Source organism: Saccopteryx bilineata, chromosome 8, assembly GCF_036850765.1.
Source record: "Saccopteryx bilineata isolate mSacBil1 chromosome 8, mSacBil1_pri_phased_curated, whole genome shotgun sequence".
In the NCBI taxonomy this organism is placed as follows: Eukaryota; Metazoa; Chordata; class Mammalia; order Chiroptera; family Emballonuridae; genus Saccopteryx; species Saccopteryx bilineata.
In genome coordinates, this window is record NC_089497.1 from 19,767,730 (window position 1) to 19,783,251 (window position 15,522).

Genomic DNA, 15,522 nt, shown 5'->3' on the forward strand with positions numbered 1-15,522 from the left:
GAGGCATGACTTCAGAGTAACCCACTTAACCCATTAGCTCATTGTTAGTCTCTAGACTGTGCAAGCAATTATCTTTCAAACTTCCATTTCACCTCTTCATTTTTTTAAATTTATTTTTCTTTATCTTTTTTCTTTTTAACATCTCATTTCTTTTCTTCAGTTATCTCTGAGGTACTATTCAAAACCTTTATTTTCAATGAAATATTTTAGTATTTTTAAACGATATTTAAATAACAGTGAACATTCTAAGGTCTCAAAGGAAATAATGTTAAGATTAAATTCACTTCAAAAGAAAACGTAGTTCTTTATTTAGGTTCACTATATATTTGGAACTTACTGTGTAGGAGTTAAATAATATGAATTGACTCTGGTGAGCCACTACCTTTTTCATTCATTTGGGAAGTAGAAGGAAGCATGACAATAGTTTCAGAGATCACTCATTCAGTATCTCAAACCTTTTTCCAATGAACCACTACTTTGTTAAAAAATTTTGTAGCATGATATTTCTAACTCTTTTATGCTCAACAGTGTCTAAATGTAACCCTTTTTTTCTTCTTTTTTTGGCTCCCCTCCCATGGGGAAGCCTGAGGAGATATATTGAAGAGGACTTCCGAGTTCAGTTCTTTTTCACTCTGTTCTCATCATTTACAGACAGAGTTTGGCTCTCAGCTTCGATTCAATAGCCATTGACTGAATACCTCCTGTGCAGGCAGTGATGGTGCAGGATACTGAGATGAGCACGACAAGGATCCTGCTCACAGGGAACCCATTGAGCTATAGTGTATCCCTCTTTGGACTATTACAGGTTTTCCTGTATTTTTCCACACTTGATATGTTATGATGAATTGAACTGCAGATGACATCATAAGTATTTACAGACTTGAAAAGATAAATGTTATAGATGTAAGATTTGTTAAAAATGTTAAATTCAATGAACATCTCTTTAAGCAACTCTTTTGGCAAATGAATTATCAATAATAATTACACTATAAATAGTCATTTAATATTACATTAATAATATTAATTGTGTCTGTTTCTTGGTTCTTGGGAATATACTTTTAGGTTTAGGATACATAGTCATATACATATTTCAGCTCTCTAAACCATATTTCTTACACTTTTACTCATTTATTACCTGCACCTAACAGTCAGTAGACCAGGGGTAGTCAACCTTTTTTATACCTACTGCCTTTTTATACCTACTTCTGTATCTTTGTTAGTAGTAAAATTTTCTAAGCGCCCACCTGTTTCACAGTAATGGTGATTTATAAAGTAGGGAAGTAACTTTACTTTATAAAATTTATAAAACAGAGTTACAGCAAGTTAAAGCATATAATAATAATTACGTACCAAGTACTTTATGTCGGATTTTCACTTTTTGGCAGAATAAGTCTATATAAAACAACTTACTATAGTTAAATCTATTTTTTATTTATACTTTGGTTGCTCCCCTACTGCCCACCATGAAAGCTGGAACACCCACTAGTGGGCGGTAGGGACCAGGTTAAATAACCACTGCAGTAAACAGAGGTGCATAATATTTAAGTGACTTGGCTAGATTCATTTGGTTGATTAATAACAGAGTTCACATAAACAAGCAGGTATTCTGCTTTTCTGAGATTAGTCTTTAGTCAAGGATAGGTGGTAATCATAAAACAACTCAAAATATTATATGATTTGATAAGCTTAATTATTTGACATTTCAGACATTAAAATATTTAGGTTCTCATCAGAATTCCAAGCCCAAAATATTTTAATAATACCCTTGTATATTTATTTTAAGGTACTAGACAAACTACATGATATTATTCAGTTCTCATCATAATCCAAAGATGTAAATGATTCAAGAATTATTATGCACAGTAAATCTGACCTTATACACTACCTAGAACAGATCTTTAGATTCCAAAGTCAGTGCTTTTAACTTTACTCCATGAAAATGATTTGAATATAAAAGTTTTCTATTTTTTGTATGTATTGAGTAATTCAGTTGGTCTTTGATGATATCATTTAGTTTCCACAAAATACTCTGACCAAAAGAGAGTTAAATTTCTTTTGCTAAGACTCACTAAAAATCAGAACTCCTATCTCTCTGTCAGTGGGACCTGAGTTAAAGGATATGAAATTGAACACAGTGGGTGAGTAACATGTTTTACCTGCACAGTACCATGACAAGAACTTGAGGTTTTCCCTTTTGGTGACCTCTTTTTAAAAAAATGTGTGATAACTATTTTTTAAAAATAAATCATAACTTTGGAAAGTAGTTGATATAGCCTGAAGTCTTACTGGGGACATAACAAATCTGTGTCACTGTTTTCCTGTACATCCAAACAAGGCATATCTATTAGGACAGGTAGGAGATAGAGTATAAAATAGACATCTATTTTTATTTTTAATTTATTGGTTGACACGGTTTCAAGTGTCCCATTCAATATAACACCTTCTACACATTGCATTGTGCCCCCATTTAAAAATAGACATTTTTTTAACTGTCTGTCTACCCTAATGGAATCACAAACACAATCATGATCAATTTTGCATTTTTATATTTAATAAAAATCAGTTTTAAAATATTTGGAAGTATATACTTCCTTATAAAATTAGAGTTGACAGATAATAGTAGCAGAGGGATTATAGTCATTAATATATGTGTTATTTGACTTTGTGGGAGAATGATTTTTTAATATATTAAAAATCATGAAAATATATAATGTTCCCAAATCTTAAATATTTTATAATTGCCTACTCCTTTTACAAAGCATACAAAGGAAGCTGCAGATAATTTAAGAATATATAGCATTTGGGGTCTTCCTTTTCCTGTATGGCAAATATATACAATAAATTTTAATTAAGCTTTGATATCCTAATCATATATAAATACATCAAATGTATATAAAATATCTTAATTGAGTATATTGTAAATTCACACCTAATTATAAGAAATAATTCAAAGAGAGCTCACGTACCATTCAGTGAAATAACGTCTCTCAAAGATATCACAACAAGAAGATTAACAGTAATATATTTCATCAATCTTATTTGGGTTTTACCAATTGTACATGTACTCATGTGTGGGTGGGTGTTTAGTTCCATGCATCTTTATTATGTGTGTAATTTCATGTATGCACCACAGCTGTTAATATACACTTTAACACTTTAACCACCACAAGTGTCCAGGTGTTCCTTGTACTATTCTTTTATAGCCAATTTCATTTCCCTCCTCGTCCCTTCCACTTCTTATTATAATTTTATTTCAAGATACTGTATAAATGCATTACATCTCAATTTATTTATGGAGTTTCTGAGTGGATCACTTTGTATATTTTCTTAATTGCTGTTCCAGATACTGAAATATATGTGTGAACTATCTTAGTTTGCTAAAGCAATGCTTTACCACTTCAAGTATGGAAACCTTACTTTCATTAGGTCCCTTGCACTACTCACTTTATACTTTTCTTGAGCGTTCTTTCAATATGTTGAATAGAGTCAGTTGATGCTATGGTTTTGTTTCAACCATTATACAATGGAGAAAAGTCAGAAGAAGTAGGCTAGTCAATATTATATTTACCTATATTTTTATACTTTCAGTTTCTCTTTCTTCCTTCTTATATATTTTAAAATATTATTATTATTATTATTATTATTTTAATTTTTAGTAAGAGAAGGGGAGGCAGAGACAGGCTCCTGCATGTGCCCTGACCAGGATCCACCCAGCAAGCCCACTAGGGGACCATGCTCTGCCCTTCTGGGGCCCTTCCTCAATTGCAACTGGAGCCATTTTAGTGCCTAAGGCAGAAGTCATGGAGCCATCCTCAGGGCCCTGGGTCAACTTACTCTAATTGAGCCTTGGCTGCAGGAGCAGAGAAGAGAGAGAGAGAGAGAAGCAAGAGGTGGAGGGATGGAGCAGCAGATTGGCACTTCTCCTGTGTGCCCTGACCAGGAACCAAACCCTGGATAGCCACATGCTAGGCTGACACTGTACCAGCCAACCTGCCAGGGTCTTGCTTCCTTCTTGATGCTCTATTAGTTTTGCTTTTCTGTTTGAAGAAACTTTCTTCAATTTTTCTTTAAGATAAATTTGCTAGAGACAAATGTTCTTGGTTTTCCTTCTTGTAAAAATATATTTATTTCCCCTTAATTCTTGAAGGTTAGTTTCACTGATAAAAATCCATCATTGACAATTCTTTTCTTTTCTTTTGAAAAACATGCCACTCCTGGCCTTCGTGATTTCAAATGTCATTTGAACTCAAGTTCTCTTTTAGGTAACAGGTTTTCATCTCTGGCTGTTTTCAAGGTTTTTTTCTTTGTCTTGGACTTCAGATATTCAATTTTGATCTACTCTGACATGAATTTCTTTGGGTTATCCTCTTGAAGCCAGCTTGTCTTTTTGAGTCTTTACATTTATTTCTTCTGCTAAATTTGCAAAGTTTTCAACCATTATATTTTCAAAGACTGTTTCAGCCCCACTCTCTTTCTCTACATCTGGAACTCTGATGATACCAATGTTGGACATTTTGTTATTGTCTTATAGGTCCCTAAGGCTCTGTTTTATTTTTTAATGTATGTTTTCTATTTTGTTCAAATTGAATCAGTTCTATTTCTCTGTCCTTAAGTTTACTGATACTACCCTCTGTCATCTCCAATGTGCTGAGACAATCCAGTAATATATGATTTTGGTAACATTTTCTTTCTATAATTTTCACTGAGTTCTTTTTTTATAACTTTCTTTTTTTTCTGAGATTTTTTATTTGTTTGAAGATAATTAGCAATTGCTTGTTAAAGTAATTTTATGATGGCTTCTTAAATTCTTTGTCAAATAATTTCATTGTTTATTTTAACTCATTGTTGGCATCTGTTGATTATGTTTAATTACTTAAGTTATGATTTTTCTGGTATTTTTGTGACCAGAGATTTATTATTATCATTATTATTGTTGTTGATGTTATAATCCTGGACATTATGGCCATTATGTAAGGAAATTCTGAACTCTCAATTTTCTATTCTAGAAGGCAATCACCCTTCTCAAGTTCAGCTCACAGGTTCCAGAGTCAATTTCCAGGCTGTGGTTCCAGTTCGTCAGAACCTCTGTAGTTTTATTTGGTCAGCTTGAGTTGCCTAGTCCTAATGGACATTACTCTGCTGTCTACTGGTACCACGGAAGTGGGCAGAGGTGCTTCTGTAGGACAAGCTGCCTAGTAGCTCTAAGTTGCATAACTGGTCCTCAAGCTTATGGGAAATCATATCTAGACCTAGAAACTTGTAGAGGGATTACCATGCTGCCCTTGTTGCCTAATTAGCCATTGTCTCTAGGAAGAAATGGACTCTCCAATCCTCTGAGGACAAAGATCACTTTCCATGGACTTGTCATTGATGCTGTTGTTGGATTCCCCTTACTGGTGATGTTGCTGGCAGGATGTTCATTTGATCAGCAATAAGAATAATTCTACCTCAACCACTTTTTGTTGCTCATTCTGGTTGGTAGAAACCATGTCTACATTGTTTTTCACTATTATATTTTTTTGAGGAGCCAACATTTTCTTCCTTAGGACCCAGTGTTCCTAACCCATCTTCCTTTCTCTTTCTACCTTTTAGAGAAATCCTTCAGTTGCTTAATTCCAGGTTGTATTCCTGTACTGAGTGATTAAAGAAGAGCATAAGCCACTAAGATGTTGAGACTTCTGTGAAAACAAGTGTTCTGTGACAGAATAGGGGCTTTGAACCACATAATATATTACAAATATGTAAGAGAGTACAGTAGAGGCACCAATGAGTCAGCAAATGTTAACATCTGTTATTTTACAGGTGCTTTTTAATTGATTGTCAGCTTTGGTTTAAATGACTTTCTTTTTTTTAAATTTTTTAATTTTTATTTAATTTTTATTTTTCTGAAGCTGGAAACGGGGAGAGACAGTCAAACAGACTCCCGCATGCACCCGACCGGGATCCACCCGGCGCGCCCACCAGGGGCGACGCTCTGCCCACCAGGGGGCATCGCTCTGTTGCGACCAGAGCCACTCTAGCGCCTGGGGCAGAGGCCAAGGAGCCATCCCCAGCGCCTGGGCCATCTTTGCTCCAATAGAGCCTCGGCTGCAGGAGGGGAAGAGAGAGACAGAGAGGAAGGAGATGGGGAGGGGTGGAGAAGCAGATGGGCGCTTCTCCTGTGTGCCCTGGCCGGAAATCGAACCCGGGCCTTCTGCACGCCAGGCCGACGCTCTACCACTGAGCCAACCGTCCAGGGCCGTTAAATGACTTTCAATAGCTCTCTGTACTACTGAGAGTTTTAATAAGCCAATGTTACTCTCTTGGAAGAAATGCAGAAATCATAGTTTGCCCAAGTTAACTTGTCCTTAAAAGTGAACCCTTTTTTTTTTCAATAATTTTTCTTGGCAATAGCAATCCAAATAATACTTTGTGAAGGAAAACCATTTTTATTATCATCTAACTCATCCAAAATAATGTACTAGATGTAGTAATTTTACTAATTAAAAAGTTATTTCTGAGAACCTTACAGAGCACCTAATTCTATTCTGATTTTTAAAGAATCGTAAAATATTTTAAAATATTGAAACTGTCTTTCAACCTGTTTCAGGAAATATTTAGATGTATAGACAAAAAATGTTTATTCTGTTGTGTTCAAAGATATGTAGTCTAACAGTACTGACTTTTTCTAATGTTATTATTCATGTTTTCAATATTTTCTCTTTCCAGCTTTAAGGGATAATCGGATCGAGTTGGTTCGGGCTTCGTGGCATGAGCTGAGTATCAGCGTCAGTGATGTGTCTCTCTCTGACGAAGGGCAGTACACCTGTTCTTTGTTTACAATGCCTGTCAAAACCTCCAAGGCCTATCTCACCGTTCTGGGTAAGTTCAAGGCACAAACTCAATGCGATCACAGGCCAGAGAGATGTGTACTACTGAAGCAGTAAGATTCAAAAACACACATAGATTTTGAGGGTTATAGTAATAAGTGTAGTTCAATCTCTTCTCTGCTACATTATAACAAAAATCAGTTAAAAATCATTTAGTCACTTTTCCCATTTAATAAACAGACAAAAGGAGATGTTAAGATTTGTATGACTTCTTAGAGCACACAGCCATTTCATTTCCTAGCCAGCAATAAATATGAGGTTTCTTTTTTTAATCTTTTTTGTATTAACTCATCTATGTAATATATATATATATATGCTGATTTCTTTCATAAAGTAATAGAATAATGAGTATAATATATTCATCATGTCTATAGGATATTCTTCATTTTATCATATCAATCATCTGATAGGGCCTTCTCTAATACGTTATGGTTTTCAGATATGACGCCATTGTGCATTTCAGTGCATTTAAATAACTGACATTTCTATGTGTCTTCTCACCTTTTATACGTGTAGTTTTCTAGATTCCTAAATGAAGTACAAAATGTCACTTGTGCATACAGTTTGTAGCTTCTTTGTGCTTCTATTGTCTAAATATTGAGCCATTATTTTCAAAGTTAAAGTGACACAAAAAAAGCAATACAATCATAGAGATTCCAAGGAAATATAGTTACATCTCAGAGCTCTATGATTCTACAAACGTCAGTAGACCAATCAGCGGAAATTGCTGCAGTTTATTGAACCACACCTGGGTACTGAACAAGTTAGAGGAATTTCAAGTTGGATGTTTTGCCCTTCGTTTGCCTTCCTTTTTTGACTCATAAAGGCCTAATATTGCATTTAAAACAACTAACACATGCCAATTATGTTGGGAATATTAAAGTTAATCCAGCTAGTTTATTATTTTTGTGCATAAGATAAGAAACATGTTCCTTTGCAAGTCCCACTGAGACCATTTATTAAAATCTCAAAAGTTTGGCCTAAACAGGCACTAGCACAGTGAATAGAGTATCAGACTGGGATGTGGAGGACCCAAGTTCGAGGCCCTGAGGTCGCCAGCTTGAACGTGGGTTCATCCATCTTGAGCGCAGGCTCACCAGCTTGAGCGATTGCTGGCTTGAGGATGGGATCATAGACATAGCCCCATGGTTGCTGGCTTGAGCCCAAAGGTCACTGGCTTGAACAAGGAGTCACTCACTCTGCTGTAGCCCCCCACCCCGGTCAAAGCACATATGAGAAAGCAGTCAATGAACAACTAAGGCGCTGCAATGAAGAATTGATGCTTTTCATCTCTCTCCCTTCCTGTCTGTTTGCCACTCTGACTTTCTCTCTATCTCTGTCAAAAAAAATCTTCATAAGTTTGCTATTAAGGACAAAATATAACCACTAAAATGAAGTGTTTCAGGATAACAACTGCCTAAAGTTAATGTATTGTTCTTTGGAGAGCCACCTTAAGACAGCAAGAATAAGCAAACAGCTGACTAAAGTTTATTAAATGGTGGTGTGATATAGATTTTATATTTAAAAAAGCAATATGCAAGTGAAAAATAATTGGTTAGCTAATTGGGGTATGTTTATCTGTCATTTGTCTCTGTTGTTGTTTAAATATATATTTCTGTTATTGGTACTTTCCAACATACTTATATTTTATTCTTTTAAAACTGATTAAATAGAAAAATAACAAAGCTTTCAGTATGCCTTTATTATTAAACAATTTAGAAAGAAATTTTAGTAAACCTCATGATAACAGACTATTAATGTCCAAGAAATGTGGAATATTCTATTATTTAAAACACTTATGTACTATGTCTGCATATTTGTTATCTGCTTATTGATTAGATGATTTTGACTAGAAAAGGAAATAATTGGTTAGCATTAAAAGTAATACATACAATGCAATCAAATACAATAATACAATGCAAACAACATACATTGTTAAATCTCTATATGGGTATATTTTAAAGTATACTGAATGATTGTCATTAAGATTTACAAAGAGTATTTTTACTTGTAAAATTTAGTTTAAATAATTACTTTGAACTAAATAAATGCTTTCTATATATATTATACATTATACATTATATATTATATATAACATGTATATATAATATATCCATGTACATGTACACTTATATGTATCCATATTTGTGTGTATATACATTTATCTATATGTGTATATATATATATCATAAGCAGATTATTTTATGATACAGCAGTTTATTATTCTTGACTGAATTTCTTGTTAGCTGACCGCCCAGTTTACTTTTGTTTGTAAAAGTAATAGTCACAAGAATGAACTGATTCTGTAGATTTATGTTTACTTTATTAATTTGCTTATATTTCAGGTGTTCCTGAAAAGCCTCAGATTAGCGGATTTTCATCACCAGTTATGGAGGGAGACTTGATGCAGTTGACTTGTAAAACATCTGGTAGTAAACCTGCAGCTGATATAAGATGGTTCAAAAATGACAAAGAGATTAAAGGTAAAGGATGGAAAAAGGTCCCAAAATCAAAATTAATAAGCTGAAAGTAATATGAAAAGTTAGATGCACTTTGCATTTTCTTTTTCAAACCTCAGTTAGTTTCCAGAAATAATTTGAATCATATTTACCCAGTTGTTGAATTAGATAGTTTTACAACGTATATTACTGTAATGTGTGTGTTCCATTTTCTCTTATATAAAATAAGTCTAATATAATATATAACTCATGGGAAGTTGGAGAATTTAATAAATTAATATATTCAAAAACACATTACTTAATATATAAAAACACATAGATTTGGAATTGACAATAATAAGCACTATGTGTTCATTAGATATCATTTCAGAACTCATCTATAAAATTTATATTATAGACAAAGAAACTTCAGTTTTTTAAACTTGTCTTTAGAATTATAAAGTTTTGACTATAAAACTAAGTAAACATTAATAAATCTGGTACCTAGCAATTCTCACGTAGGACACGCACAATGTTCTCATCTCAGTAAAAACGCACAGTACGGGAACACCCTGGAGATATCGTCAGCTTGGTTCCAGACCACCGCAACAAAGCTAATGTCACAATAAGACAAGTCACAAAGTCCTTTTGGTCTTCCAGTGTATTTAAAAGTTATGTTTACATTATATTGTAGTCTATTAAAGTGTGCAATAGCATTATATCCAAAAAGTCAATGAACATAGTTATTAAAACCTACTTTACTGATAAAAAATGCTAACATCATCTGAGCCTCGGTGAGTTCTAATTGTTGATGGCTTCTGACTGATCAGGGTGGTTGTTGCTGAAGGTTGGGGAGCTATGGTAATTTCTTAAAATAAGACAACAGTGGCTCTGGCCTGTTGGCTCAGCGGTAGAGCGTCGGCCTGGCGTGCGGGGGACCCGGGTTCGATTCCCGGCCAGGGCACATAGGAGAAGTGCCCATTTGCTTCTCCCCCCCCCTCCTTCCTCTCTGTCTCTCTCTTCCCCTCCTGCAGACAAGGCTCCATTGGAGCAAAGATGGCCCGAGCGCTGGGGATGGCTCCTTGACCTCTGCCCCAGGCGCTAGAGTGGCTCTGGTCACGGCATAGCGACGCCCCGGAGGGGCAGAGCATCGCCCCCTGGTGGGCAGAGCGTAGCCCCTGGTGGGCGTGCCGGGTGGATCCCGGTCGGGCGCATGCGGGAGTCTGTCTGACTGTCTCTCCCCGTTTCCAGTTCAGAAAAAAAAAAAAAAAAAGACAACAGTGACGATTTCTGTACTGATTGATTTTCCTTTCACAAACCATTTCTTTGTAGCATGTGATGTTTTTTTTTTAATAGTATTTACCTAAAATAGAACTTCTTTCAAAATTGGAATCAATATCCTCAAAACCTGCTGCTGCTTTTATCAAGTAAGTTTATGGAACTGCAGAGTCTATTGTAGTCATTTCAGCCATCTTTATAATAGCATCTTCATCAGGAGGAGATTCCACCTCAAGAAATCACTTTCTTTGCTCATCCATAATAAGCACTTCTCCATCCATTAAAGTGTTTTTTTTATGAGATTACGTCAATTCAGTCAGATTTCCAGGTTTTGCTTCCAGTTCTCTTGCTCTTTCCACAAAATCAGCAGCTACTTTCTCCACTGAAGTCTCAAACCCTTCACAGTCATCCGTGACAGGTGTAGTCATCTTCTTCCAAACTTTTGTTAATGTTGACATTTGGCCTCTTCCCATGAATCATAGATGTTCCTAATGGCATCTTCTCCATAAGATTTTAAATTGAATTTTTCAAGAGACATCAGAGCAATCACTATGAAAGCTATAGCTTTATGAAATTTATTTGTTAAATAATATTTGAAAGTCAAAATTACTGCTTCATCCATGGACTGCAAAAAGAACGTTGTGTTAACAGGTATGAAAACATCATGAAACTTGTCCACCTTTATTAGACTTCTTGGGTGACCAGGTACCTTGTCAATGAGCAACAATATTTTGAAAGATTTTTTTTTTTTTATTTCTGAGTAGTAGGTCTTAGCAGTGGGCTTAATATATTTAGCAAACCATATTGTGGATACATGTGCTTTCATCCAGGCCTTGTTGTTCTATTTACAAAACACAGGCAGAGTAGATTTAGCATAATTCCAAGGGACCTTAGACTCAAAGCGACAAAGACGCACTGGCTTCAACTTAAAGTCAATAGCTGCATTATCCTCTAACAAGAGAGTCAGCCTTTGAAACTTTGAAGCTGAGCATTGGCTTCTCCTTTGTAGCTATAAAATCCCTAGATGGCATCTTCTTTCGATATAAGGCTATTTTATCTACTTTGAAAACCTGTTGTTTGGTGCAGCCACCTTCATTGATGATCTTAGCTAGAGCTTCCAGACAACTTGCTACGGCTTCTACCTCAGCACTTTCTGTCTCATCTTGTACTTGTTACATATTGGGTATGCATTATTTCCTTAGATGTCTTGAACCTATCTTTGCTGACTTCAAGCTTTTCCTCTGTAGCTTCCTCACCTGTCTCAGCCTTCAAAGAATTGAAGAGAGTTATAGGTTTGCTTTGGATTAGACTAGCTTAAGGGAATGTTGTGGCTGGTTTCTATCCAGATCACGAAAACTTTCTCCATGTCAGCAATAAAGCTGTTTTGTTTTCTTATCGTTCATGTGTGCAATGGAATGACATTTTTAATTTCTTTGAGAATTTTTCTGGTATAATCACAACTTAGCTATTTTGTGCAGTAAGTCTAGCTTTTGGCTAATCTCAGCTTTTGACATGCCTTTCTTAGTGAGCTTAATCATTTCTAGCTTTTGAGAAGTAAGAGATATAAAACTCTTCTTTTTACTTGTGCACTTAGAGGCCATTGAAGAGTTATTGACTGGCCGAATTTCAATGTTGTTGTGTCTCATGGAATAAGAGAAAGAGAGAGGGAGAGAGAGAGGGAAGGTGTAATGGGTGGTCAGTGAAACAGACAGAACACACAATATTCATTTATTAAGTTCATCATCTTATGTGAGTATAATTTATGGCACCCCAGACAATTACAGTAAAAACATTGAAGATCACTGATCACAGATCACCATAACAAATATAATAATGATGACAAAGTTTAAACTATTATAAGAATTACTAATGTGTGACACAGAGACACAAAGTGATCAAATGCTTTTGGAAAAATGGTGCTGATAAACTTGCTCAACACACGGTTGCCACAAACCTTCAATTTGTAAAAAAAAAGCCACAATGTCTTTGGAGCACAGTAAATCAAAACACAATAAAAAGAGGCATGCCTCTAATTTAAGCACAAACCTTCAATTTGTAAAAAAAAAAAAAAAGCAATATCTTTGAAACACAATAAATCAAAGCACAGTAAAAAGAGGTATGCCTGTAATTTAAGCAAAGTTGTAATTTTACTTTATACACTTCTACTTCACTCACCTAAATTGAAACACACACACATTCACATGCCTTCTTTCATGGGGGACAAAAGTTTATAAAGGAGATAGCAGGTAGGTTAGTGGTGGTACCTTTTATTCCACATATAAGTATCTTGGACTTGATGTCACATGTACATTAAAAATCCAAGTATTAGAATTGTTTATAATGATTATTAAAAATGTTTCCTATGTTCATAGTAATATGTATTCTTCTCAAGGTAACCTTCTAGGAGAAAAGTTTATGCAAACAATTGTAATTATTTTAACTCTTAATGCTAATATCCTATCTCAGATTAAATATAATTTACCAATAGACATACAGGCCCAACATATAGGATTGACTATATTACTAAGAACTTATAGATTTATTATCTACATAGTTATTTAACTTTTTTTTATTTTAATTACTCTGTATATTTTGTTCCCAAACAGGGACTTACTTATAATTTATCTCTAATCACTGTTGTGCCTCAAGTTGTTTGTTTTCTATTTCACTAATCCTATCTTCAATCTGGGCTGTTCTGTTAGCTAAGCTTGTTACCTCGTTTTTCAGCTCGTGAATTGAGTTTTTGATTTCTGTTTGATTTGTTTTTATAGTTTCAATTTCCTTGGTAATATATTCTTTGTGTTCATTGAGTTGTTTTCTGATCTCCCTAAATTGCCTTTCTATGTTTTCTTGTATATCTCTGAGTATTTTTAAGATTTCTATTTTAAATTCTCTGTCATTTAGCTCCAAGGCTTCCAATATGTTAAGTCTTTTCTCCATAGATTTTTCCACATCTATTTGTGTTACCTCTCTTTCTTTTGTATCCATAATATTCGATTTCCTCTTTCTTATTGGCATCTGAGGGTGGTCTTGTTGATAGCACTAATTAGAATTAATAAAGAGTAAAATGTAAAAAAAAAAAAAAAAAGGTAAAACACCCCACAAAAAAAAAAAAAAAACAGTAATAATTTATTATTTCCCCCTTTTTTCTTTCTTCTCTTTCCCTCCTCTCCCCTCCTCAGGGAAATATCGTGATGACCTGTGAATTATATTATGCTAAATGGAACAAAAACTGCCTATAATGGAGGGCCTGATTTGGGGTGAAGAGTTCAAGGGGCAAAAAAAGGGGGTAGGGACCTACTAAATGCAAAAAAAAAAAAGAAGAAAATCTTAGACAAGCATAAGATGATTTGCTTGTAAGTGATGATCAACTAAGAGATATAATGAGAGGGATAAGAGGGAACCAGAAAAAAGGAGAAAAAAAAAGAATAATAAAGAAGAAAAAAATAAAAATAATAAGTAAAAATCTGTTGTATTAAGTGGAGCGAAGACTAAATACAATGGAGACCTTGGGTTGGGAGGAATGCTAGTGAGTTAAAAAGCAATGTAAAAAGTACCCAAACTGCCACAAAAATAAACAAACAAACAAAAAAAACAAAAACAAAAGCGAAAAAGAAAAATAAAACCAAAAAAAAAACCTTGAGTCCCAAATTAACTAATTTGTTCGTGATTGAGGATTAAATGGGAGGAAAAGTAAAACGAGAAAAGAAAAAACAAATAGGAAAAAATAAGAAAAAGAGAAAAACGAAGGAAGAAAAAAAAAGGAAGAGAAAAAAACAAAATAAAGCAAAACAAAAAAAAACAAAAGAGGAGAGAGTGAGAGTTAAGTGTTTTGGAGTATAACCTTAAAGGAGGGTGAGGATGAAGAAGAGAAATAAAATGTAACACTCATGGGTAGTGTAGTTCAAGAAAAGGGAAGCATAAGATGGGCAGAGAATAGAAGGACCGAGGTGGAGGAAATAGAAATAATAATAATAAAAGCAATAAGATAGAAGAAACAAACAACAACAACAAAAAAATTAGTGGAACAAGTTGTAAAGTCTGTGGATTTTTCTTGATTTTGAGAGGTTAACTTCTTCCTTTTTCTTTTCTCTCCCTCTTCCTGGTCGGTGACTCTGTACCCCAGGCTCTGCCCCTGTGTCACACTTAGGTAGGGATTTGCAGTTGATGGGATTCTATGGCAATGTCATATAATTGGCTTTAGTCTTACTGGTAGTCAAGGCTTGTTGGCGTTTGCAGGGTCCAACGATGAGAGAGTTTGCTTTTCTGGAGTCTCTCTCCTAGTCCCCCCTTCCTGAATTAGCAGCCTGGTGATCCAGCTATAAGGCTGCAACTGCTTCTGCCTGGGGCGTAAGAGGCTCAAAGAGCTGGGAAATCCCCACTCTATCCCCACTCAGCGCAAGGCTTTGGGAAAGGCTCTGGCAGTCAGAGCCTCCAGTGTAATCAGGCGGGGGTGGGAGTCAATTGTTGTCAAGGTGACTGTTCAGCGCCTAGCATTCAGTTGGACCTCTCAACCCAGGCTTTCCACACTTTGTAGCCTGTTTTGGCTGGGAAGAAGAGGCACTAGTCTCTGCTTGCAACTAGTGTAGTATAGACCTTATTATCTGCCAAGTCCCTCTTGTTAGCATTTATCCCTGAATATGGAGGCTCTATCAATCAGAAGTTGCCCCCGCCCCTTTAGCGAGAGGCTCTAAAAAATATCACGTCTCTTGTCTTGGATCGCTGAACTAAGAGAGATCTTATCAACTAGAACCCATGGGTGCGCAGATTTCATGGGTTAAGCTAATTTCAGTGATTGGGTCCGCAGCTGTGCTTCCGAAGGTATTTCAGGCTGCCTGCGCGCCCCTCCCCCAACGCTTGATTGTTAGCTTGAATGGCTGGGTGAGGTGCCCCACCCACAGAGAGAATCTCCCAAGTAGGGAAAACCGCCCTGGCGC

The 15,522-nt window shown here is 35.4% G+C and overlaps 1 protein-coding gene across 3 annotated transcripts in view; it reads left to right on the forward strand.

The window, feature by feature from the left end:
- Positions 1-15,522, forward strand: part of CADM2 (cell adhesion molecule 2) — a 1,158,136-nt gene that overhangs the window by 936,612 nt on the left and 206,002 nt on the right. For all 3 annotated transcript variants that reach the window (XM_066241147.1, XM_066241150.1, XM_066241149.1), the window contains 2 exons: positions 6,709-6,861; positions 9,215-9,352. In XM_066241147.1, coding sequence (XP_066097244.1) covers positions 6,709-6,861; positions 9,215-9,352 — 291 coding nt within the window. The remainder of the gene's footprint in view (positions 1-6,708; positions 6,862-9,214; positions 9,353-15,522) is intronic.